This window comes from Pithys albifrons, chromosome 28, assembly GCF_047495875.1.
Source record: "Pithys albifrons albifrons isolate INPA30051 chromosome 28, PitAlb_v1, whole genome shotgun sequence".
NCBI lineage: Eukaryota > Metazoa > Chordata > Aves > Passeriformes > Thamnophilidae > Pithys > Pithys albifrons.
This window is the reverse complement of record NC_092485.1, coordinates 5,739,611-5,765,797: the sequence shown is the minus strand read 5'-3', so window position 1 is coordinate 5,765,797 and position 26,187 is coordinate 5,739,611. Positions and strand designations below refer to the sequence as shown.

Sequence of the window (26,187 nt, the reverse complement as noted above, 5' to 3'; positions counted from 1 at the left end):
CTGGAATTTCTTTTCTTTTTTTAATAAGAAACTTCAGCTTACAAAAACAAGGTGTAAAAAGAGTAAAGATTTACAAAAAAATCATAAAAACAATTTATATTTCACACCCGAGAGACAAAGGGCCGGGCCCAGCCCTGGGCTGGACCAGAGACCCACCAGCTGCTTCTGCAAAGGAAAATCCAAACTGGGACGAGCCCGAGGGAAACTCCAACCACCAAGTTTCCTGGGAAATGTCCATGGGGATAAAGCTGGGGAATGTGAAGGAATGATGGCTGTGTGTGGGAGGAGAAGCCATTTGGTGTTGCATAGCCTGGAGTGCCCTGGGCTGAGGCTGTTACAGTCCAGCTGTTGGGACAGTGGGAGCACCTGGTGGGAGCTGTGGCTGTGATGGGCTCACAGGTTACAGTCCAGCTCCTGGGAGGTGCTGTGGAGGAGCAGGTGCTGCTCCCAGCCCTGAGTGCCTGGCATGGCTTCACATTCTTTGGACAGTTTCACAGGGGTTTAGTTCAGGGCATTCTCCTGCAGCAGCTGCTCCCACATTTAGGGACAGACCTGCCCCTCACCTGCTCCCCTCCAAAAAAACCCTCACTCCACTCCCCAAAAAGATCCTTAAAAATGCTGTTTTCAAAGCTGGTGTTTGAACATCCTGTAAAGAAACGAAATTCTTTTGAAGTTGGGATAATCCAAGCTCTGCAGAAACAGTTTCTGCAGGAAACGAGGATTAATTAGAACACTTCAGTCCCTTTACACTTAATCTCAGTTTTGATTTACTCACCCTAATCTCCCCCAGCCTGGGGTCAGACAGGGGCCAGGCTGTCACCAGGGGTGACTTGTGGATGTTGAGAACAAACCTGACTGAAAGAAAAGCTGATGGGGATCAGGAGGCAGCTGGACAGACTGCCAGGGACAGTCAGGAATCAAGGAATATCCTGAGCTGGAAGGACCCACAAGGATCATCCACCTGCCCTGCCCAGGACACCCCAAAATCCCACCCTGTCCCTGAGAGTGTTGTCCAAACACTCCTGGAGCCTGTTCAGTGCCCACCACTCTCTGGGGGAAGAGCCTTTTCCTGAATCCATCCCAACCCTCCCCTGGCACAGCTCCAGCCCTTCCCTGGGTCCTGTCACTGTCACACAGAGTTTGGAGCTGGAATTGTGAGGAATCTGCAGCCCCTCAAGGTCTCCCCTCAGTCTCCTCCAGCTGAACAAGCCCAGTGTCCTCAACCACTCCTCCCATGGCTTCCTCTCCAGGGCCTCCATCATGTCTGTAGCCCTTAATTAATTAATTGATTAATTGGATTCTCTCCTCACTTGTTGCTGCCTGGCAGTGTCCTTGAGGAGGACACTCCCAGCCTGGCACAGTCAGCTCAACTCATTACTGCAGTCAGGAATGAACTTGGAGCAGAAACTCAGGGCTGTTCTGACTTTAATCCACTGAAAAATCCAGGGAATCCACCCAAGCTCCAGTTTGGCTCCTCACCCAAACAAGTATTTCCCTCCTGTTTTCCCAAGGGCTGCCAGGGGATTCCACACTGAGGGAAAACTCTCCTGTTCAGGCTCTGCCAAGAGTTCCCTGCCAGGAGCCTTAACTTAGAGCAGGATTAACTGTTCTAAAGTGCTGAGGATCAGCTTTAACTCTGCTCTTACTCAGGTCAACGGGAAATCTTCCAGAAGTGGAAACATCCTGCCCATCCTGCAGCACTGGAGAAGCTGCTGAAGTTTCTGTTATGGGAAGGCAGATCTGTAAGGAAAAGGTTTTACTGGAAACAAACTTAGCCTTGTTCCTGCCCTGTCAAGCTGTGGTTTGAGTTTGTGAGCAGCCTAAAGGCATCCCCTGAAAACCAGGTGATAATCAGCAGTTGTGCAGGTAATTCATGTGGATTTTGATGATTTAAAGGTGGTTTTATGGATTTAGAAGCTTGGTGGGATGCTCCACAATCCAGCTGCAATAAACAGGGAGCAATGTTGATGTAACAGACACCCAAACCCCACTGAATGGGGGTTTTGTACTCCCACAGGCAATAAATTCTGAGCCTAAATCTGCCCTACCTGATCTCAGAGCTGCTGAAGGGATTAAAGACACACAAAGACAGCCTTGAGGGCTGGGATCTTCCCAGTGTCCAGGGCTGGGGTTTGACTTTCCTTGGATGAGGGACATTCCCATACCTGCACTTATTGCAGTTGGAATTTATTCAGCCATTCCCACCAGATCCTGCTGCTCTTGTGTGGAAGTACCTGCCAGGCTAAGAGGGAACCTGTGCAAATGCTGTTTCTGCCATGCAAAGTATTATTGGATACAAGGCACCAAATCTAAGGAATTGTACAAAATTAGTTCACAAAACTGCTGGCAGTAAAACTGATCTGTGTCCTGCCCGTGGTTTTCCTCCTGCACCAGCACTGACCCCCCTGCAGCCCATCCTGACCCCCCTGGCAGCAGCCAGTGCTTTCCCCAGCTCCCACTGGGATGAAATTAAGGATTCTGAGGTCTGGGAATGCTACAATCAATCAAAGTTCCTCCATTACCACCAGGACAGGCTCAAAAAGCAGCATGTTGGTCAGAATACAGGAAATGGGAAACTCTGAGGGCAGAGGAGACCTCGTGTGATGCTCTGACACAACCCAGGTTTCTTCTTGCACTGCTCCATTTGCCCAAGGACAGGGGGTGAAGGTCCCAGGAGTAGCAGTGGGAAGAGGAATGGGATTTGGGAGACTTCCCTCTTCACCCCTCCCACAACAGCATCTGTGTCTTAGGGGCAAACACTGCCAAGGATAAAGGGACGGAAGATAAAGACAGAAGAGGAGAAACACACTTTGAGAACTTCCCTACCTGAAAATGGAACCTCTTTTCTTGAAGAACCTCATATTTTAGACTATTTCACCTTCTAACAGTTAAAAGAATAACCAACATTGAAAGACATCAAGTTTTTTGCAGTTCCATATTCAGATTAAAACATGAAATGTCAACAGGCAGACCCCAAATTACAAAAACACACCTGAGGTGCAACCATAGGCTGAGAAGTGACTATAAATAGTCCACTAAGGCTCTGTGTTTCTCACAGAATTCTAAAATCAGGATGATTTCAGATACAGACATTTTTGTAGCCTTTCCAACTCCACATGGAATTTGAGATTTAACTGCATTCCTTCCCTTGATAGCCCAGCAGGATCAAAGACCTCACAGGGTGAGTTCTGGGCACTGCCTGGATCCAGGGCCACCTTCCCTTGGGCTGGGCTTGTGTGACAACCACAATTAATGACCGTCCCCACTCGAGGCAGTGACAGAATCCAGCTCTGTCATCCACACTGTGGCACTCCCACCACTCTGTTCCCCTGAGGAAAACAAGCCACATTTGTCATAAAGTGGGAGTTTGCCACTGTCAGATGCCTCCACACCACCAACTTCTGCTGCCACAGCTGTGCAAGCCCCAGACTTTGCAATCCTTCCAATCCTGGGGACAGAGTGATCCACTCCAGCAGAAACCTGGAGTACAGCCTTTGTTTCTGCTGCCACTGTGAACAGATCTGGCACACAGGTACATTCCTGGTTTATTACAGGGTTTTTGTGCCCAACACACTTTCTCCAGAGCAGAACTCTGTTAAAATCACATTCTGAGTGAGTTTGGCTGCCAGGTGAGTTCAGCCCAGAGAATTAACCACAGAGTGTGACACAGCCACAGGGGCACTGGCACACAGAGCTGCTGGCAAAGCTTCAGCCAGGGCTTTGCCCCCAGCTGGTAGCAGAGAAATTGGTGCCACAGGGACAGCTGAGCCCTGGGGGAAGAATTAAGAAAAACTTTAACATTTCTCCAGCAAAACCAGCTCCTGGGGCAGTCAAATCCTTCCAGCCAATACCTGGTGACTGTGATTCACCTGGCAGTGTGAATGGTCATTACAGGGGAGGGGACTGTACCTGTTCCTGGTGGAGCTGGGTCAGGATTATTGGGGACTGAAGGGTTTTGAACCCAGGTGGATGCTCCTCCTTCCCACTTGTGCTCATTTGTCACACGCCTCAGGGAATTCCTCTGATATGAAAAACAGCATCAAACTTTCTCATTTCACTTCTGTGAGGCTAATTTAGCAACAAGACTCTTTGAAACCAACATTCTAACAACAACCTGACATGTCTGAACTGCCCAGCTCGATGGGCTTTTCCAAACCTGGGGTGGCAAAGACCCTGCTCTGATCCCACCCCTGCAGTGAGTGTTTTTCCCCCAAACAGGGAAGATGTGAACACCAACGGTTCCAAGAAGAGCTGAGAGTGCTGACTGAGTGACAGGGCTCCCATCATGGGAATGTCAGTCTTCTGTCCTTGTCACTGCTTTTGGGTGGCACCTGAGCTTGGAGTTGTTTTTCTGAGATTCCTGCTTCGTCCTGCACTGTTCTTTGAGTGTAAAAGAGGATGTAGGCCTGGGTCTTGCACACCTCCTCCACGCTACATACATTCAGTTTGGAGTCATTGCAGTGAACCCAGAACCCTGGGGAGCAAAGGGAGAGAGAGGACATCAGGAAGGGAGGCAGAATTCCTTCTGAATGCATTTTGAAACTGTTCACAGCAAACATCCACACTGCAGGAGAAAAGGCATCTCTGTCTTTTCCTCTACAGATGCTTTGGGGTTTCTAATCTGGAAAACATTTTGATTTTTTTTGGTGTGTGCTTTAGAAATATCAAACGTTAATCAGTGCTATATAACATCTCAAAAGCTCAATTAGGCAGACAGAAATTCCCTGGAGATGGCCAGTTTGTCCCCCTTTCTCCAGCCAGGAGGCAGAGTCAATACTAATTCAGCTGCTGGAGCCTCACCACCCCCTGCGGATGTTATTCATGAATAGTTCCTGTCCAGCTTCAAAACACTTTCTGTTTATCTCTTCATCCCAAGGATACTGAGCACAGACACCCAGCTGGAGCAGCTCCACAGAGTGCCTCTGCCTGAGAAAATGGAGCATTCATGCTGCTCACAGCAGGCAAGAAAAGGATCCCCAAGGGCCACGGAGCCCAAGGGGAGCTTTGTGTGACAAGGAACCGAAAATCAAACACGGCACTAGAAATACACTGGGGGAGCCAAACTGAGCTGAGCTCGGCCCCAGGAGCTCTGACCACAAAGCTTTACAACAGGCCATGTCTGTGGAATGAAAGAGGAGTTGGTGGGGTGGGTTCCCCGTCCCCAGGCACACGCACCTCCCTCTGTGTTGTAGCAATATGCTGTGTAGTGTCCTGAGCCAAACCCCTTCCCGTGATGCATCACCACAGCCGAGAGGTCATAGACAAGGGTCTCTTTGTCAAGAGAGGAGAGAGAGTCCCTGCAGCAGTAAGGTTCCATGTTTAATACCTGCTCAAAGAGGACATGGACCCCGATCTTCTCGCGGTGATTGTGCTCAGACCACCTGCAAACACAAGGGATCAGACTCGGCATCCACCTGGGGGCAGCCCCTTCTCCCCAGCCCTGTGCCAGGATCCAGGGGGCACCACCAAACATTTCCCATTTTCACTCAAAAATCTCCAGTCACCTTTCCCACACAGCTGCCTCTGTCACTGATGGGGACACTGCTGAGACCACCACAGCCACACAGCCTTTAAAACCCTTGGTTCTATCTGTATAACCCCCCCCCCCCAACTGGCCTAACCATTTTAGAAACTTTTCATAATATTTTGGGCTTTGTCTGCTGTTTATTCAACAGGTAAATACACAATATTGGCATGGAACTCTCACAACCTTCCACCTTCAACAGATCTTTCACTCAGCTCATTGACTGATCATCTCCCAGCCTTCCTTCCAAGCTGTCTCCAAACCCAGCAAAGGCCCTCGAGGACAATTCAAGGAAAGCAGGATTAACATTTACAAAACATTACATTGGATGTGTGGCAGAAAATAAGCCACAAAGAGGCCTCAGACTGCAGTGTGAGAGAGTTTCACACATCTGGGGGTAAGAGGTTATGCACCTGCATTCAGCAGGAAGTGAGGGAAGTTACAGGCCCACAGTTCTTCCCAAAACCAGAGGCCAGTCCCTGCCACCACAGAGGGTCCCACTTACCTGAAGCGTTTAAGGTGCAGCCGGAGGACCTGAGGTAGTCTGTAGATCAGCAACTGCTTTTTAGCTTCACTCAGAACAAGAGGTTTAGGAGAAGACTTTCGCCGTTTGCCTGACAAAAAAAACCCCAAAAATCAAGGCAAAGATTGTTAGGATTTCATTAATTCTCAGAAGAATAAAACAGCACATGATGAGCTTTTATTGCAGCACCAGTTGAGCTCATGTGCACTCGGGATGGACACACAAGTAAATAGTTATGAATTCCTTCACAGAACTTCTCTAGGACCAAAACTCCTCCTTTTGTGATGCTCAGAATCACACAATCAGCTGTCACCTTCAAGCTGCTCGTGCTGATGTTTTGCCCTGAGAAATACACAGGAAGATTAAGACAAAGCCAAGGCCAAAGCCATCTGGGGCTGCAGCAGTTCCCACAGGGGAACTCCAGCACACAGGAAGTATTACCTGATACTTTATTCTGTCTACTACTTTGAGCTTCTTGCAGCACTAGAGTAAGTCTTGTAGCAGCCTGGAATAGCTCAAGGGTAAAATACAAATCAGAAAATGCTCCCAGCAAAGTTCCACTAACAGCACACAGCCCCTGAACCACAGAGAAGAGGGAGAACAGTTCCTCTTCCCAGTGATTCCTCTTTCCAGGACACTGAACATACGACCGTCCCAGGAGGAAGACAGGTGGCTGTCAGAGCTTCCAATCAGAAATGTACCTGTTAATTAGATTTCTGCACCTCAGTGCACCAGTTCAGAACAGATGGGTGCCTCATCCTCCTGCACTGCCCAGATCATTCCTGGCACCTGGACTCGGGCTGGTGCCTTTCCCTGACTCTTTCCAGCTGGTTAATCCTTCCTGAGCCATTTAATTCTGAAGTAACCATTAAAATGCAGCTTTCACAAAGAATCAAAGCAAACTGAGTTAAGAAGAAGCTGAACTCATCCACATTGACAATTTGTGAACGTTATTTGTGAATCAGAATCCATTCAAATCTTATTTGGCTTCGCTCCAAGAACATCCAGTCAAGGATTATTTCCCAACACTCTGAGAAGATGTTTGGTAACAGATTTGCCAGTTGATAGAGAACAGATCTCTGCAAGTATTTGCTACTCCAGCTGCTTAGATGCAATGCAAGTCAAATCACTGGCATTTTCTTCCCAAGGGAAATGAATGTTTGCCATAAATACCTGCATGAAAAAGAATCCAAATCCGGCTTATCAGAGTAGCTGAGCTGAATGATAATACACAGGCTAAAATGATTTTCAGGGATATAATGACCTTTCACTCAGAGCTGCTGCAGGAAAGCAAAGTCATCTTCCAGCTGAGCACAGCAAAATCTGTGCATCACCTCCCAGGTAATAACACATTACCTGAGCCTCCCTGGATGATGCCAGGTCAGTGCTTTCCTGGCAAATGCCCACAGAGGGATGAAACTCTCTCCTGGCACAGTTACAAACCCTGAGAACTCTGATTTCTGGTTCAAGGATTCAATCAAGAACAAGCAGCATGGAGATGATGTGCTAGAAAAGCTTTCCTGCCACACAGAGATGAGCAAAGCACAGGGGATAAATCCCTTCTTTGCCTCTAAATTCAACCCCCTCTCACCCCAAAAATTCTTGAACTTCCCTCCAACACGAGTGGGAGCAGTTCTGAACAGGCTTGTATTAAACCTGTAGTGAACTGTGCTGCTGAAAAGAAGAGATGAGAGAAAAATGACACGTCAGATCCAAAAAATGACACGTCAGATCCAAAACCTGACACGTCAGGTCCAAAAAAATGACACGTCAGGTCCAAAAAAATGACACGTCAGGTCCAAAACCTGACACGTCAGATCCAAAAACCGACATGTCAGATCCAAAACCTGACACGTCAGATCCAAAAATTGCATGTCAGATCCAAAACCTGACACGTCAGATCCAAAACCTGACACGTCAGATCCAAAAATTGCATGTCAGATCCAAAACCTGACACGTCAGATCCAAAACCTGACATGTCAGATCCAAAAACCAACACCTCAGATCCAAAAACCGACACCTCAGATCCAAAAACCGACACCTCAGATCCAAAAACCGACATGTCAGATCCAAAACCTGACACGTCAGATCCAAAAACCACCATGTCAGGTCCCATCTAGAGCCCACAGGAGCATCTCCCAACGGGAGGAACCAAACCAGCAGGAGTAGCACAGGAGAACACAGTTTCCCCACACATGCAGACCCCAAGCCGTGTTTCCAGCCACACGAGGGGTCCCTCAGCCACTGTGGTGCCTCCCCAGCCCACTCACTGTTGCACTGGTCGCAGGCGTAGATCCTGCCCTCCAGCGCCTCGGTCTCGGTGAACTTGGCCAGCATCTCGGTCAGCAGGCACTCTGCCTGCTGCACTGGCACAATGCCCTTCTCCAGGGAGTGGTAGCGCTCCGGGAATTCCAGGGAAAGGTCCCAGAAGGGCTCCACGGTGTTGGATTTGTAGTTGCATGTTATGCAGGTGACCTGGGGATGGAACAAATACACAGACACTGTTCTGCACCTGCACATTGACACTGCCAGTCACACACACAGGGCAGTTCCACAGGCAAAGATCTGTGAGTCAAGAGAAGCACTTCTTATGTCCAGTCTGAAAGCAAATCATTTAAAACTTCTTTCTCTATTCACCCTCTGGGATTTACTTACTGCCTCAAATAAACACCTTTACAGGGGAAACACCAATTCACAGTTGGCACATTCAGGGTCTCAAGATGACTTTCATATGCTGGCAAAAAAGCTGTCACAGAGAGCTTGTTCTTTAGAGCACCAGATGCTCTCTCTGACCCTCATGCTCTTCCTAGGCATGGAAGCAACACCAAAAAGAGGCAAAACAAATGAAAAAACACTGTAAAATCACATAAAAACTTAAATCTAAGGGGTCAGGACTTCTGTACTCATGGAGATTTCACCCTGAAGTGACAGAAGAGCTATTATTAATAAATGTGGCAAGTATGGAAATGCTGACACTGCACAGCAACCTAAGGGAATTCTTTCTCAGGAGTTGCTCCTAAGCCACTCCTCACATATCTGGGGGTCCTCAACACACAGAGCCTTTGCTCCTCAGTGTGAACAGCTCCAGCTGATTCCTGTGCCAAGCAGGTCCCTGTGCCACAGCAGGTCCCTGTGCCACAGCAGGTCCGTACCTGACTGAGCAACTGCCCATGGAAAATGGTGTTGACCACCTTGAGGACCTGCTTGGTGAGCTTCCTCTGCGAGAAGGGGATGAGGATCCTGCGCTTGGTTCCTTCCGACTCCAGCTCCTGCTGGACTTTATCCAGCAGCTCGCAGAGGAATTCCTGAGCGTCCTGCTGATCGTAGCCCCGGAAGGCCGGGATCAGGCTCCACACGGAGTGCAGCATGGCAAAGGGGGACACCAGGGCCCACTTGCCAGACCACATCACTCTGAAGAGGGTGTGCAGTTCGTGGCAGAGGGAGATGTGCTTTGAGCTCGGCTCCTTGGGCTGGATCAGTTCTAAACTCCGGCTTATGGAGGAGCTCCCATTTAAGCCAGCTGGCGAGCTCTGCGTGCCGGATGATCCCACTCTGTCAGTCTTCCCTGACTCATTAGCAGCAGACCCATTTGCCAGTTTGCCAGGGATCCTGGCCCTCCCGTTCACAGTTTTAGCCAAGAGTTCTTCTGTCTCACAGAGATCAAGTGTCAAAAAACATTCTCTGAACTTCTGGAGGTGACTCAGCACTTGCAGAATGGAGTTCATGTAGCACGTGTTGCCCAGGTTCCTCAGCCCCGTGACCCCCGGAGTCATCAGGGGCTGGCGCCGGATGGAGTAGAACTGTTTGAACCTGCTGCTCTGCACCTGCCTTGAGGTAGGGGAGGTGGCCACCTCCCTGAATTTCCTTGGAATCAAGTTCTCTCTGTGCACATGAGACAACAGCCTCGCGCTCTTCCTGGGGGGAGTGTTTGCCAGCTCCTCCAGGAGCTGCCTCTTCATCTCCTGCCGCCGCTGCCGAGCCGCCTCCTTCTTCTTCTCCAGCTCCTCCATTTGTTTCTTCTGCTTCAGTTTCAGCTGCCCCCGAGAGCTCCTGTCGAACCAGGTGTGCAGTGCCCTCGCCAGCAGGGCCTGGCGCCGGTGCCAGAGCGCCGTGAGCATCTGGGACTGCCCGTGGGCGCTGCCGCGGCGGCCGCACGTGTCCTCCGCCGGCGCCATGGAGCGCAGGGTCCGGCCACCGCGCCCCGAGGGGCCCTGCCCCTGCCCCTGGATCGCACACAGGGCGCTCCTCAGCAGCTTGAGGTCCCCCTCGGGGTTGTCGTTCAGCACATAGTCCTGGCAGAGGTAGCAGAACACGTACAGGTCGTGCACCTCCATGGCCAGGGGGTGCCGCGTCTCCTGGAAGTGCCTCAGCGCGTGCTCCTCCAGGTACCGCCCGCAGGCCACGTGCGAGCACTTGAGGCAGGCCCAGAGCGACTCGGTGCTCTGGCAGTCCACGCACTGCCACTTCTGGGGGTTCAGGATCGAGTGGTCCTGGGCGAGTCGTAGCCGCCCCACATGTTTGCATCTATCCATGTCTCACAGGAGGCTCCGCTGCTCCGACCTCGGGGGGAAACACAGAAAGAAAAGGAGTTTGAGCCACAACATGGACGTAAAATTTCTTCTCATTGTGAAATATGCTGAGCTGGAAGGGACCCACAAGGATCAAAGTCCAACTCCTGGCCCTGCACAGGACAACCCAAAATACCACCCTGTGCCAGGGAGTGTTGCCCAAACACTCCCTGAGCTCTGGCAGGTTTGGGGCTGTGACCACTGCCCTTCCTTTGCACCACACCTACACAAACACCAGTGTCGTGTCGTGTCAATCCCTCAAACAACGACACTATTTCTGCACACGTTTTTTTCTAAAAGCAGTTTTTAGCACGAGTGAAAGCCATTGGATGGACAAGGGCTAGAGAATAAAGCTCTGTCTGTCTCCCAGGGCCAGCCCAGCCAGCTGCGAGCTTGTCTGACCCAACTCGAACGGCTTCCACGGAGAGAAAGATTCATTCAGTCCACACACACACACGTTTGATCTTTAGCTGCCCCCTTGAAATTGATACACACAAAAGGAATTTGGAATTGGAATGCATGTCATCAGGAACCAGGCTGAGGTTTCCAACTTCAGGCAGAAGCCACAAAAAATCAGATAATGGTCATAACCAGAGCATTTGTCCTCAGGCTTTACATTCTGCTCCCAAATTCCCTGATTTCCCACAGCCTCCCAAAAGTTCTGATGCTGAAAAAAATCAGCATGGGAAAAAAATTCAACGTGTAGGGGAAACCTAAAGGAACATCTGTGTGTGTACATGAGACACACAGAGAAAGCAACTGGTTTACTAAGTGACCACTGAAGTGCAGGGAAATCCGAGCAGGGGTACAGGAGGTGCAAAGAGTGCTCGTTCTGTGCCCTATGTTTGACAGAAGAGGCTCAGCCCTGCAAACAGCCCAGCTGAGCCCTGGTGTGCCAGTGCTGGGGATTGCTCAGTCCAGGCCCTCCAGGGCCCTGATCCAAGGGAAGGAGGTCAGAGCCACATGGGCTACTCACGGAGTCGTGGTCACACACCCTTCCCTCCTCGACGCAGCATCCCGGGCACGGAACAGCCCCATGTTCCAAGGCGGCCTCGGCGCTTCTCCGAGAATTTAATTACCAGTTAAGTCTTCCCTGCATGGCAGCCCATCTTCAAAGCCCTGGAGAGAGAATATTCTGGTGATGCACAGAAACAAACCCAGGCAGGGCTGGTTTGGAGCACCATTAACCCCTTCATGCAGAGAGCATGTTCATTACAGAAACCAGAATTAATCTAAAGCCAAAGCCTGAGCACCCCCAGGAACCCAAATTCTCAGATGTTCAGACACGTCACACGCAAGAGGCACTCTGGAATTTCATTTTCTGCTTTCATTTTCGGGCAGGCTGTAAATCTGCTGATCACATGGAGCCTCTTCATCGTGAGCCTTTTGTAGTGGATGACCCAACATATGGCAGAGGAAAAATGGGAGTTAAAAAAAGTGAGGAAAAACGTGCCCCTCCTGTGATCACTTGGATTTTGGCTGCCTCGATCACTTGGTGAAAGAGGGGGGAGGAGATGGGGAAAGATTAAAAAAAACCTGTGCTGAATTAATTTCATTTCTAGGTGATTTTTCAAACAATAAAGAGGAAGTAATGAAGAGTTGTCAAGTGTGAACTGCAGCAAAAGAAGAACTAGAGAGGAGAGAAAAATGGGGAAAAACCTGCCAAAAGGTAGAAGGGATTGTAAAAAGGTATCTGTTGGAATAATCCAGGAGAGGCTGAATGCAGCTGCTCCCAAAGCTACGACTACAGTACTGAACACACACCAAGCAGTGACAGGGGACAGCAATCCCAGGCACAAAGTGGTTCCAGATGGCACAGAGAGTGTGGGACCTGGCACACAGAATATTTGGTTAAAAAATCATTTTATGAGGGGCAAAGTTTCACACAACAAAGGCCACAGCACACGTGGCCAACCCTTTGGGACAGGTATTGAGCTGTCACCTGGATGGCTGGGCAGAGACCTGGCCTGGCTGAGAAAACAGATTTTTAATGGTCCTAAATGATGCAAGTTTGCTTTAATCACTGCCTGTTTCAGTGATATTGCTGTTAGAGATGGAATCTCTTAAGGAAAAATCAAAACTCTTCAGTTCTTTCCTCGACTCCAGATTAAAGCTCAAGTGGCCACTTCAGCCGCCGCCTCCTCAGAGGGACCCGCAGCAACTCAAGAACCATTTGAGTTGTTTATTCAAAGCAGCTCAGAAACCTCCTTTGGGCTGGGCTCATTCCCTCCCAAATCCCAGTACCTGGAAAGGCACTTATGGAAATCCTATGCTAAACAAAGGACTGATTTGGTCTCCTCTTTCCAAGCTGGAAACATCCCTTCCCACCTTCCTGCCTTCCCACCTTCCTCCCTTCCCACCTTCCTCCCTTCCCACCTTCCTCCCTTTCCACCTTCCTCCCTTCCTCCCCTTCCTCCCTTCCCCACCTTCCTCCCCTTCCTCCCCTTCCCCACCTTCCTCCCCTTCCTCACCTTCCCCACCTTCCTCCCCTTCCTCACCTTCCTCACCTTCCTCCCCTTCCTCACCTTTCTCCCTTCCCCACCTCCCTCCCTTCCCCACCTTCCTCACCTTCCTCCCTTCCCCACCTTCCTCCCTTCCTCACCTTCCTCCCTTCCCCACCTTCCTCACTTCCTCCCTTCCTCACCTTCCTCACTTCCTCCCTTCCTCACCTTCCTCCCTTCTCCACCTTCCTCACCTTCCTCCCTTCTCCACCTTCCTCCCTTCCCCACCTTCCTCCCTTCCCCACCTTCCTCCCTTCCCCACCTTCCTCCCTTCCTCACCTTCCTCCCTTCCCCACCTTCCTCCCTTCCTCACCTTCCTCCCTTCCCCACCTTCCTCCCTTCCCCACCTTCCTCCCTTCCCCACCTTCCTCACATTCCCCACCTTCCTCACATTCCCCACCTTCCTCCCTTCCCCACCTTCCCCACCTTCCTCCCTTCCCCACCTTCCTCTCTGACCTTTTTCCCCACCTTCTTAATTTTTCTCCTCAGGTCTGAGTAAAAAATTGTGGAATAATCCTGTCTAGGCTTGGTGAGCCCAAGTGGCAGAGATTCCAGCTTGAGTGAGTATAGACACTATGGTAACATTGACAGCCTTCATTTACATAAAAGAATACTAATTATGTTGTATCATCAACATCTGTGATTCTGCTCACTGCCATATGCGACAGTGTGGGGAATTTAACCCTTGAGTCTCACCAGCACGTTGAGAGGAACAAAAAATGGGCCTCACAGCCACAATTTTCCAGAGAATCCTCAAACAGCCAGTTGGTCACCAGCCCTGCAAGGTCTCAGGATTCCAGAAAACACTGAATTTATCCCCAGTTTCCAAGGAAGAAGAGCCGATGGTGCTGGTTCCAGGTGGGTAACAGGCTCCCAGGAAATGAGTCCCACAGCAGACCCAGAGCATTAAGGAATCGTGTTTGACAGCGCAGGAGGCTGTCAGGAGATAAATCACCAGCCTTTTGTCAACTGCCTTTGCTTTTCCTGTGTGGGGCAGGAGATTTCCTGCCTGGAAAGGCAAAGCCATTCCCAACACGGCCGGGCAGTTGACAAAGCAGCTTTGTTACACCTTAATTCAGTAATTCTCAGCACAAAAGCATCTCTGATGCTGCGTGTGATATTCCCCACCTGGTTCTCTTTAGGTATCTGTGGATAATCCCCTTGCAAATCCAAGCCCTAATTCCCTGTACGTTGGGCTGCTCTGAAAGTTAGAAAGAAATGGTGTTTATTTAACCCAAAACAATTTGAACGGGATGTTTTCCCCAAGTGGGGCTTCTCCTCCCACCACACTTCAGAGTTCATCTTCACCTTAAAGATTTCCATTCTGACTCGTATGTTTGAGTCCTTCCACGAGTAAAAAAAAGGATTAAAACTGACTCTCCTGTGAAGCAGAGGCAGCTGGAGCAGCTGCAGGTCCAGCCCTGCATCCCACACACACCAGACAGCAAAATAAACCACCAAAACACTCACACATGACTAAGAGAAGTTTTCCCCTTTTCCACAGGTACACAAACAGTTTGCCACAACCTCCTGGAAGGAACAGGCTCCCGGGAGGGATGGCAGAGCTGGGATTAAAGGGCACACCCTGAGTCAGAACCTGTAAACAAGGGGGAAAACAAACCCAGCAGAGATCACAGGGCTGGAGCTGCCTCAGACACTGCACACAAATTGCTGGGGTTGGTGTGACAAACCCTGAGCAACACGAGGGTTTCGTGATGGGCAATGAACACCTTGGATTTTAAAAGCCTTGGAAACAAACACACAGAGCTCTGCTCTTTGCAATTAGAGTTTATCATGTTTAATTCCTGCGTTTATAATTTTTTTTTCCATGAAGGTAGATGTCATTTTAAAGAATCTCTATGAACTCCTCTCTCACCTACTTAGATCTTTCCCAGATAATGCCCGGGGGAAGGAAAAGAGGGAGGAGGAACCTGGATTGCTCCACACAGAGAAGGGGCAGCAGCAGCAGGAGGAGCTGCCCTGCAATGCACTACAGACAGGAAAACTGAAACAAAGTAGGAGGGAATAAAAGAAAAATATGGACATTAGTTGAGCCAAAAATCTTTTAGAGACAATTTGAATATTTCTCACATTGCAAATCACTTAAACATTGGGTCAAACCCTGCTTTCTTTCCTTGCATGGCTCATAGTCCTGGAAAAACTCATGGCAGGAACCTCTAACAGCTTCAAGAACCAAAGGCAGCAGAAACAATTTGGCTCCTGACCCCAAAAGAGTGTTAAAATAAACCACATGATTTCATTCTGGTTCTTTGTCCCATTGTTACACATTTGGAACCTGATTAAAGACATCTGTAGGGCTCTGTTGACACCAGCTACTTTCTGTTTCTAAATCAATCTGCAGGAAGCAAAAAGAACAGCTCAGGGATCAGGAGAGGTGCTGGATGTTTGGCCTTGGAATGAGGCATCTTTTATTTGCCCAGGAGTTGATTCCAGAGCAAATAAGAGTCTTCAGCACTGGCACAAACTCCTGGAAATCGTCCTTCAGGACAGGTGGGAAGCTGACACTGAATGATCCTTTCATTCCTTCCTCCCTCCCTCTCCTGGGAATGGCAGAAGTGAAACACAGCAGCATTTCACCAGCCCAGTGGGAATCAGGGCCACAGTAAATAAACCAACACTGGACTTGTCTCGAACTTCCCATTTTGTTTTAAAACACCGAAGGAAAAATATCCTTAGATCGTCCTGGTTTCCATCAGAACTGCATAATGAATATACAGCATTTGGTCAATTGGAGTGACAGGACAAGGGGGATGGGTTCAAACTGCAAGAGGGGAGGGTTAGGTTGGATATTGGGAAGGAATCCTTCCCTGGGAGGGTGGGCAGGGAAGCTGTGGCTGCCCCAGCCCTGGGAGTGTCCAAGGCCAGTCTGGATAAACTTGGAGCAACCTGGGATAGTGGGAGGTGTCCCTGCCCATGGCAGGGGGTGGAATGAGATGAGCTTTAAGGTCCCTTCAATCCAAACCATCCTGTGATTCTGTGACACTACCAAACAGGTTTAAAAATCTGAGATGCAAAAGCTCAAGTACTTTCCACTCCTCCTCCCAATAAACAATTCTAGAATTTCCAGCCTGCTGCAGATACCCAAAAATGCAAACAACAGTGATATCAGAAAGAAGAGATCTCTGAAATTGCACACAACGACTCCAGAACTTTATTCCTGTGATTGTTTTAACCTCCCTGTTTGAGAGGAACCAATTACTGAACCAGATGTCTAACGAAAACATGTAATCTGAGCTGCAGGGGAGATGGGGAAAACCTCCTGCTCAAACATTCCTGTTTCAGCTCCACAGCAAAATCCTGCATTTCCAGAATCCCAGAGGTTGGGAAATCCTTCCAAGACCATCAAACTCACCTTGTCCCCCAGCCCAGAGCTCCGAGTGCCACGTCCAGTCATTCCTTGGACACCTCCAGGGGTGGGGACTCCAAACCTCCCTGGCAGCCCCTTCCAGTGCCTGACCACCCTTCTGTGAGGAAACTCCTGAATTCTTCCTCACTCCTCAAACACTCTGGCAATGACACTTGTTCAAGCAGAACTCACACAATTGTCACTGCAGCACCAATGAACAAGTGTCACCACCACATCATCCCTCAATCCTCTGTCCTTAGGGGAATATTCCCCATTCCTAAAGGGAGTCACAGTGCCTGGAATGCATCAAATAACCTGATCCTGCCCTTTTTTGCTGTTCCTCCTGCAGACACACAGACAGACTCTGATTTTTGGTAAACTCCAAGAAGTCAGAAAAGCCACCAAAGTCCTTTGGTTTGGTCTGAATAACTTTATGAGTCCAACAAAGGCCTTGGCTCTGCTGAGTCCTCCAAGAGCCATAACTCCAACTTCACCCAGGCCAACAAATCTCTGCACATGTGTCTTCCATCCACATTCCTTCCCAGTGGAGATCCCATTAAACAAGAGGCAGTTCAGCCTTCCCTAAGAGTGGAGGGTTTGCAAACAATTGTGGAAAGGCAGAGGGATGGTGAAATCCTTCAGTTCACAAAGGAATGGGCTATTCTGTGTTTGCCATTCAAACCTGGAAGTTTTTAAAATTTAAAGTATTTTAAAGTTTAAATAGGAATAGTCTTATTAAGGCCCAACTCACACTGTCTCTAATTTAAGAGATGAATAAAAGTAAGTGACTAAAACCTCAGGTAAAGCCCCAACTACCTGAATTTTTAATTTTCACCTCTTGACTTTAGCTTTAAGAATCAACTTTTATGTGCAATATTGACTATATATTACTTAGGGACTGTAAAACAAACAAGATCACTGAAAATGTGGGAATTACTATTTAACTACTCCAGGTGTTACAAACCATTATTAAAATGCTTTATATACATCTGAGTTCATGGCTTTCTAGAAGTTGATGTTTCTTCATTTACTACAACACAGAAAATCCCTCCTGCCCTTTCCTTCCACAGGCTGCAAGGTTTTATTTTTGGGTTGGCTTTTTGCAGTGTCCATAAGCTGAGGAACATGATCTGCACACAGAGCCCCTCTCTGGACATGGAAACCATTCCCAACGTTCCCTCCCGTGCTCGGGAACCAGCCTGAAAGGGAAGGAACCAGCAGAGCAATTCCCCAGCTCTTCCATCTGGAGAAGCCTGAAGCAATTACAGCAACACACACAATCTGAATTATCAAAGAGGAAAAAGAACAGAATTAGAACAGGCTGAAAGGAGACACCAACTGCCCAATAAAAAGCTGTTATTCCACTTCAGGAATTACAAGCAACTTGACAGGATCCAGGAATTGCCAGAGAATTCCATTTCCACAACTGTGACAGAGTGACACAAAATAGTGCCCTAAAGTTTTCTACCTGTTTGCCCCCAACATTCCTCCTGGAGCAGCTCAGCCAGAGCAGGCAGGAACGGGCACAAAATCAGTGGCACTGCCCCCAAATCCACTGGAAATTCACCGGAAATTCACTGGAAATTCACTGGAAATTCACTGTTTCACCCTCTCCAGCCCAAACCTGTGAGGACTCAGCCAAACCCTTCCCTCCTGCCCCTGCCCAGATGCTGCTCCTGCTGCAGGCACAGTCAGGGCCAGGGGAACACGGTGGTGGCTCCACAATAATTAACAATAATAAACCAAAGCAGCCCCGACCTATCCCAGCCTGGCCTGACAAAGCAGGAACAGGGACCAACAGCCTTTCTCTCGCCTTCCCACTTTCCCTGCCTTATCAGTCCTTTTAATCACAGCCAACCACACAACCCTGTGTTTTCCCAGCCTGCAGAAAGCATTTTTAATTTTGCCCACGCTCTTTAACCATTATTTCCACATTCAGTGTATCACATTTACCACCAATTGTCACCAAAACAACACACTCAGAGTTGAGTTCACAGCAACAGTTCACAGATTATACATTAAATATATTAAAAATCACACAGTGTTTTGATAAGGAAAATCCTATGGATTCCCACCCACCTTCACAGTAACACCAACAAAATCCAACAGGATTTTTGGCTTGATGCTCTTTTCCAGCCTGAACAATTCCATGGCTGTGGCTGCAGGGGCAGAGCCGGCTGCATTTTGACCTGGAGCCCCTCGGTCGGTCCCCCCAGCATTTCACAACCTGATTAATAATCCTGCCTCAAAACACATGGAAATGGAAGGAAACAAACCCAAAGCCCTGGGTGGCCCAGGGAGGAGGTGAAGTTTGGCAGGTCCAGCAGCATCTCGGGGTCCTGGCGCTGCCGCAGGATCCGCCAGTGGAATCACAGCCTTTCCAGGATCCCTTTGTGACAGACACAAAGAGGGATTACGGCACAGAGGGAACACTTGCTAAGTTCTGGGGACTCCTCTGCTGCTCTTCCTCCCGCATTTTAATTCATATCCATCTTGGCAAAATCTGCGACAGAGCGTGAACAAACCCAGCCCGAGCCGCGGCCGAGGCAGCGCCGAGAGCATCAGTCACCGAACGTGTCACAGCCACCTCCAGAGCAATAAAGCACCAGACAACCCCAGCAGGCTGTGCCTTATTATCTTCACAGCCATAATGAACAGGCAAAGAGCATTAAACAGGAGTGCAGTATTCCACAGGCTGTGGTTTAGGCAGGGAAGGTGCCTGCGATGTGTTTGAGGAGCAGCGATTACAGCGAGACAAAAATAATGAAGGGTTTTGACACACCTCTCCATCATTTCCTATTCCCTCACTTGCCAATCAATTATTAGGGGTTTTTTTTTAAATGAGTGAGACAGAACAGCAGAAAATTTCCTATGGGTTTTATAAATAAATTTATAAATTAGTCAGTGGAGTGATACACAGTGACCAATTTATCCAAATGCAGCCAGGACTGTGTGATTTTATTTGTCTGACCAACAAACCCCAGACATGAGCCCAAGATGCTCCATGGGGTTTATCTGTACAGGATCCATGAGCATTCCCACATCCCCAGCTCTGGAAACTGAATCTCTGCTGCCCCACACTCAGACCACAGGGCTCCCCCAAGGGCAGCTCTGATTTCTTGTCAACAAAGAACTAGAGGAATTCACAAATCTTCTTCCCTGCTCAACTGATGGGCCTGTTTTGTGCTGGGAAAAGCAAATTTATCCAGCAAACCCTCCTGTTCCTCAGTGTGCAAACAGGGACCTGAAGTGGCATCAATAAAGCCAAGCCTTGTGTTTTCAGTCTCAGCCTCACCCGAGGTTTGTGCCTCTATTTTCTGGTACAAAAGGGGCAATTCCACTTGCTCAAAACACCTTTCCCCCCCTTTTCTGATGGAATTACTCCCCATTTGTATATTTTGAACTCTGATCTGGCTGAAATCCTTTTTTATGAATTACAGGCAGGCTCTGAGTGGTGCCTTTGTCCTCCCCACGGCACGAGGTGGGAACCAGAACTCGATTTGTGAGCCCTCAGGTTGTTAATCTGCTTTAAGAACTGAAGATCAACCCGGGCCCGAGTCTGGAGCATCTGTTATTTTAATAAATTATCCTACTGAGAGGTCACAGTTCATCCCTTCAATTTGCCTTGAGAGGGAACAACAGGACAAGGAAAGTACAGAGGGAGAGGTGAATTTGGGTTTGATGCCACAAAAAGCTGTTCCTAAACACTTCCAATTTTATGATAAACAGAATATTTTCTTCCTTATTCACTGACTCGATTCTCCAGTCTCCAACCAGCAGGTCAAACCATCCTGAAAAGTGCAGGAAAAGAGCAGTGCAAATTCCAAAGCAGATTTCTTGCCTTTGAAAGCCACTCACTATTTTCACTCTTTATCAGGAATATTCTATTTTCTCCAAATAAACTCTTGTGAGAAGGATCTTCAGCCTTGCTCTGATTCAGGTGAATTAACTATTCTTAGTTAAATAGATTTGCTTCTAGTCTTAGTCTGACGACAGATTAACTCATGACTGGTCGGATTATGGATTTACCTCTGGAACTAAATCACTTTTGAATCTGAGTTATAGCTATTAGTTCTTTATAGCTCAGCTGAACAGCTTTTAGTACCTCCTTTGTGTTCCTGAAAGAATGATTAAACATCATTAAATCCAAGCTAAGGGCTCTTTCTCACAACTCCACTGAATAAACAGCTGATGTAACTTTTTTTTTAAGAACAGCACACGGATTTTTTTCAGCATAATTAACACCATTCTAAGTCGAGAATGTTGGTCCTTCAAATTAAAACATGTTTTTTCTGTTTGTGCTGCCCAGAGAAGCTGTGGCTGCCCCAGTCCTGGAGTGTCCAAGGGCAGGTTGGATGAACTTGGAGCAACCTGGGATAGTGGGAGGTGTCCCAGGGCAGGGGGTGGGATGGGATGGGATTTAAGGTCCCTCCAACCCAAACCATTCTGTGGTTTAATATAAAACAGCTCTGCTGTTTGAAGGACAGGCAAGCACGTTTGTCAGGAACGTATGGAATGGTCAGGCTTGGACACTGAACCTCCCAGGAAAAAGGGAACAAAGGCCAAAGCACGAACAGCGCTGAGTGCCCTCCTTGGGCCACTCTCTCAGTATTGCCACTAAAAATCCACTTAGCGCCTCACCCCGTCCCCTCCCAGGCCCTCCTTCCACACGTCAAACCCTGGGATTGTCTTCAGAGGCTTTTCAGAGCCGGAGAGAGAAGGGGCAGAATGTAATTAGAGGACAGTGTTTCTTAATCAAATCGAAGCCGCCACTGCAAGTGAATGGGAAAATGTGGTCCCAGGGCAGGGCGGAGGGGACGGACTCGCCTTTCACCGGAGAAAGGGGAGGGAGCCGTGGCCACCATTCCTTAACCAGCCCAGCTGATCTCCCATGGAACATCTCAATGCAGGGACAGACACAGCTGTGCCCATAACTCTTGGCTTGATCCTCCATGGTTTGGCTGAAAAACAAGCCTGAAAAGCCCAGAAATCACTAAAGCTTCGCTGCACTAACTCGGGGCTTTCAAAAGCTGCACCCGGGGGGGCGAAGAGCTCCTTTCTCAGGGCTCTTGGTTATGGGGTGAGAGTTTTCCTGATCTACACCACACCCCAAACTATTATCTGCTTTTAAAGTCCAAGCAATTATTATTTAGCAATTCCACCCTTCTCAGGGACTGCTGTGCCTGGGGATGAGTTTTTCCCTCCTGCATTTCAGTGAACAGTCACAGAACACGGGAGGAACACACCTCCTTAGTCAGAGTTTTTTCTTTAAATAGTGCATTTGTCAGGTCTGACACGTTCCCAAGACACGGCTCAGAGTCGGGGGGGAGCTGTCAGATCCCAGGATTCCAGCTCTCCATCTCCATTTGGGAATGCAGCTGAATCACAGAGCCAAGCAGCGAGACAAGTGCGAGCCCCGTGGGGAGGAACAAGAAAAGCTCCTGGTTTTCAGGTATTTTCTACTTTCTCAGCAAAGCTCTTAAAAAGCCAGACTTCTCAGTGAATTACTTTATAATTACCTAATTAAAGGAACCTACCCAGCGAGAATGCTTTCAAAAATCTCGAGGTTTGCCCCAACAATTTGCCATTTGCTGAGGCATTTCAGCTGATTTTTGTCATGTATTGAAGGTATAATAGTTCATGAGCACTCACTACCGAATTTTAAGCAAAAGCCTCATTAACAACACAGACAACTCTTTTTTTTTGCCTATCTCCTGTCTGCTACAGACACTCACTCACTTCTAAACGCTGTTTTCTCCTTTCAAACCCAGCAGCACAGTGTATTTGAACAGTGCACTTGAATCTGAATTCTTCTCAGCACACCAGGATATAAATCACTGCAAACACACAAATAATCAGCTTTAGTTCACTCAGACATTATTTCCCTGGGACACTGGCAAAGGGCAGAGTCTCACCTCTGGTTCTACCTCCTGTCCCCTCGCTACCCCTTTAATCTGTTTTGTTTCCGTGGGTGCTGGGGCTGTAATTCCCTGAGCCACAAACGACCCAACAGCCTCCCCTGAGCCATCTCCGAGCTGGAGTCCCATAAAACCAAAGTGAGGAGCGTTAGGGGTGGTACACACAGAGACAACAACAATAACAAAACCAGGACAGTCTCATTGATAAATCAGATTTTCAAATGGTTTCTTGTGAAACAATTCGGATTTTTTCAGGACCCTCCAGAGCACTGACTCGTTAAGGGTTTCACGCTAATGAGGATGGTCTTCCTTTCACTGGCATTGAAAAGGGGGGCTTTGTTCTGTCCAACAGCCCTCGGAGAAGCGTTTGGGGAAAGGGCGAGGGGGTTCGGGGGAAAGGGAGAAGGGGCTCGGGGGAAAGGGAGAAGGGGCTCGGGGGAAAGGGAGAAGGGGCTCGGGGGAAAGGGAGAAGGGGCTCGGGGGAAAGGGAGAAGGGGCTCGGGGGAAAGGGAGAAGCGTTTACCAACAGGCTGCTGAGACAGGAACATCTCCCCGAAAGGAAAAAACCCAACAACAAAACCAACCCTGGATGAAATTGTCAAGATGAAAACCACAGAGGTTGTTAAACAAAGTGAGAAACTTCACTGGAAGGGATTCCTGCAGAAAATAAAGGATCAGGGGGATCTCTGGGAGCAGCTCAGAGCAACTCCATCTTCCCATCCCTCCTTTCACCTCAACTGCTGCTCCAAATTATTATTGGTAAAGTTTTCAAACAACTTTAGTATCTATCTGTTCATTTACAACAATTTTAAGCCACACCTCTTAGTTCTGTTTTGCCTCAGAGCCGACATCAATTCCAGAAACCCTTTCACACTTCCCCAAAGCCAAAAACTCACTGAAAGAATCCACAGGGACATTACTGGTCAGAAGCTGAATTTCGGACTATTTCCATTTCTGAACTGTTCTGAACAACCCACTAACGTCTTCTAAGGGCTGAGAAAACACTAAATTCCACTTTAGGAGTCTCAGCCCAAGGCACGAGATATTTCAGTATTAAAACTGGTAAAATGAGAGGGGAAAATGCCAACAATAACAGGATCTTAAAAGACATTTTTGGTAATACTGAATAAACCCCCTTTGCTACTGAGAAGGTGCTTCTTGTCACTTGTTGATACAAAGCAAAACTACTTAAAAATAACCATTATCAAATCAGTGTTTTGGCACTGAAGAAAAGAACCTGCGGGGTGTGATGTGGGCAGAGCTGGGTTTAAACCAGCAACAAATCCCCTGCAGCAAAACCCCAGAGCAGAGGGAGACAGGAGCTAAAAACGCCTTCTCTGTCCCCCAACACATCACAGATTCATCCCTCGCCATTCCCTTCCCAGCCCAAACACTCCCTGCTCATTCCGCAGCACACGAGGCTGACCCACTACTGCTCCATCCTCACAGGCCTCCTGTCAACCCCAGGGCTTTGTCCCGGAATCTCCGCGGGAATTGCAGCAGGAGATTGCTTCCTAACGATCCCTGGACACAGAGCAGCTCAATCAATCCTCAGCTTTGGCTTCCTGGCTCCAACAGCTCCTAAATTGTTGCATATGTGACTATTGTCCAGCCCCGCTCCTGAACAAGCAAAATTCTCTGTAAAAAAACCCCAACTCGCTCAAGTCCAAGATCTATTCCAGCCTGGAAAATCTGCCAACTTCAGAACAGCCTTTCCCCTCTGAGTCAGCTCATATTCACGGGGAGAACATCAGGGGAGGAATAAACACACATTTACGGTTTGAAAGCCCAGAGACATCAAATGCTGCTCACCCTTGGCCCATCAGTTCCAAATATTTGCACCAGCCCATTCTCAAAGCAATTAACAACACCAAATAAAACACCAAATGCTCTTGTTGCCCTCAGCTTTTTAAACACAACCCAACCTCTCTGACAGGGGATAAACCACAGCAACCCCCAAGGGCAGCTGCCCAAAGTCTGGGAGAATTCGCTACGGTGAAGCTCCGGATAGTTCACAGGGACACTTGTTTAATCCAAATCTAACCCACGCTGTTCACACCCACACGGAGTTTTTAATTCCCAATTCCACCGATTTACCTGCTCCTCATTCCCACGTCCTTCATTCCCAGCTCCAGCAGCAGCTCAGCTCCCATCACCCCCTCCCTAAATCCTTAGTTTTGCTTCCAGCCCCCTCTCCTTATCACTCCCTTTAATCTGCTTCCCATTTTCTGCCTTGCCAGTCGATTCTCCTCCCGGAGAAGCTCCCGCCGAAGTCAGAGCTTTCCCTGGAATGAGGAATGAGCAGCTCCCACGCCTCTTTCCCGGAGTTCCACGAGCATCTTCCCCGAGGCAGCAGCAGCGAGTGAAAGGACCGAATTTTGCATCATTTCACACCAGACGAGCTCGGCGGCTCCAAGAGCTCCCAGCGACTCTTCCCTGACTAAAACTACAGGAGCAACTCTGCAAAGTAAAGACACTTCTTCCCACCCTCCCACTCCAACATTTCGGGATAACGGGATGCTCTCACCACTCTTGCTGGAGACCCGGAGCTGTCCTGACACACGATCAGCTCCTTCCCTGCGTTCGATTAACGGGAGCCTTTCTTAAATCAGCAGCTTTTCCAGCCCTGCAGGGGCTCAGCTTTTCCAGCCGCATTTGCAGGGCTCGGTTATCCCCCCCTGTTATTCCCTGGGCTCTGGGAGCCCTCGTGGCCGGGAGGGAGTCACTGCTGGGACCCCTTGGAGGGTTAGAAGGGGATTTTGGAGCAGTTTTGCTGCCGGGGTGGACACTCCCCACCAACAAACCCAAACCCCACGTCCCCCTCTGGATTAACTTCTGTTCTTTCCCTCCATGGGAGACACGAACCCACGCGGCTTTTGTTTTGTTCTGGTTTGTTGTTTTTTGGGGGTTTTTTGAATAAACAGAAACCCGCACCGATGTTCCTTCCCCCTTCGCTCCCCTCTCTCCCCCTCCCGTCCAGGCACAGCACGGGGGTTTGAGGGGATATTTTTAAGGCCATTTCTCCCCCCTCCCAGCAAAGCCACGACCCCCAACACCCTCTGGGGTCCCGGGGAGGGGTTTGGAGGGGACAGGGAGGGGAACAAGGGGTCGGTCCCAAAGGGGCGAATGGTGGAGAGGGGGCGAGGAGGGGGCGAGGAGGGGGCGAGGAGGGGGCGAGGAGGGGGCGAGGAGGGGGCGAGGAGGGGGCGAGGAGGGGGCGAGGAGGGGGCGAGGAGGAGGGTCCTGAGAAGGAAGGGAGGGAGGTGGGTGTGGGAGAACAGTTCAGGGGAGAGGAGGGTCTGGAGAGAAGGGGGTCTGCAAAAAGGGGGTCTGAAAAAAGGGGGGGCCTGGGAAAAGGAGGGTCTGGAAAGGGGGGGGGGTCTGGAAAAGGGGGTCCCGGGGATGGGGCGGGGGGAGGTTTCCCTCAACAAAGGGAAAGTTGCGGAGCCGCCGAGCCCGGCGCGGGGGTCCCGCCCGCACACAAAGGCGGCGACCCTCGTGATGGGGGGGAGGCAAAGGGGGGTCCCGGGGCCGCCTCAGCCCCCCCCCCCCCCCCCCCAAACCGCACCGCGCGGGAAGGGGGGGCCCTCTGAGGGGGGGAGCAAAGACCCCTCAGCACCCCCTCACTCCTCACTCCGCACCCCTCGGCCCCTCCCGGCCCCTCTGTGCCCTCGGGGGGTCCCGTCCCGAGTGTCCCCCCCGGCCCCCCCGGCCCCCTTTATTTACCGCCATCACCAGCACGCGCGAGCTGTCACCCAGCGCGAGACGCCGCGCCGGACACGCCCC

General features: G+C 49.4%; 1 protein-coding gene across 4 annotated transcripts; it reads right to left on the bottom strand.

Annotated features, from left to right (window-relative positions):
• Positions 1-12: 12 nt before the first annotated feature.
• Positions 13-26,187, bottom strand: USP49 (ubiquitin specific peptidase 49). 4 transcript variants are annotated; one of them, XM_071578707.1, is made up of 7 exons: positions 26,128-26,187; positions 11,592-11,734; positions 9,200-10,607; positions 8,318-8,522; positions 6,030-6,138; positions 5,176-5,381; positions 13-4,474 (listed from the first exon to the last, which is right to left on the bottom strand). In XM_071578707.1, the coding sequence occupies exons 3-7, from the start codon at positions 10,577-10,579 to the stop codon at positions 4,284-4,286; spliced, it is 2,091 nt and encodes a 696-aa protein (XP_071434808.1). In that variant the 5' UTR covers positions 10,580-10,607; positions 11,592-11,734; positions 26,128-26,187; the 3' UTR covers positions 13-4,283. The 4 variants fall into 4 exon arrangements, with proteins under 4 accessions (XP_071434808.1, XP_071434811.1, XP_071434810.1 ...); XM_071578710.1 differs by having other exon boundaries at positions 11,695-11,734; positions 26,128-26,152; XM_071578709.1 differs by lacking the exon at positions 26,128-26,187 and adding an exon at positions 14,245-14,280.

Excerpts from the sequence above, each read along its gene's own strand:
- USP49 (XM_071578707.1), bottom strand. The coding sequence starts at position 10,579 with ATGGATAGATGCAAACATGTGGGGCGGCTACGACTCGCCCAGGACCAC. Across the intron at positions 8,523-9,199 it reads ATGGGCAGTTGCTCAGTCAG|GTCACCTGCATAACATGCAA; the intron begins GTACGGACCTGC and ends TTCCATCCCCAG. Across the intron at positions 4,475-5,175 it reads TTGCTACAACACAGAGGGAG|GGTTCTGGGTTCACTGCAAT; the intron begins GTGCGTGTGCCT and ends TTTGCTCCCCAG.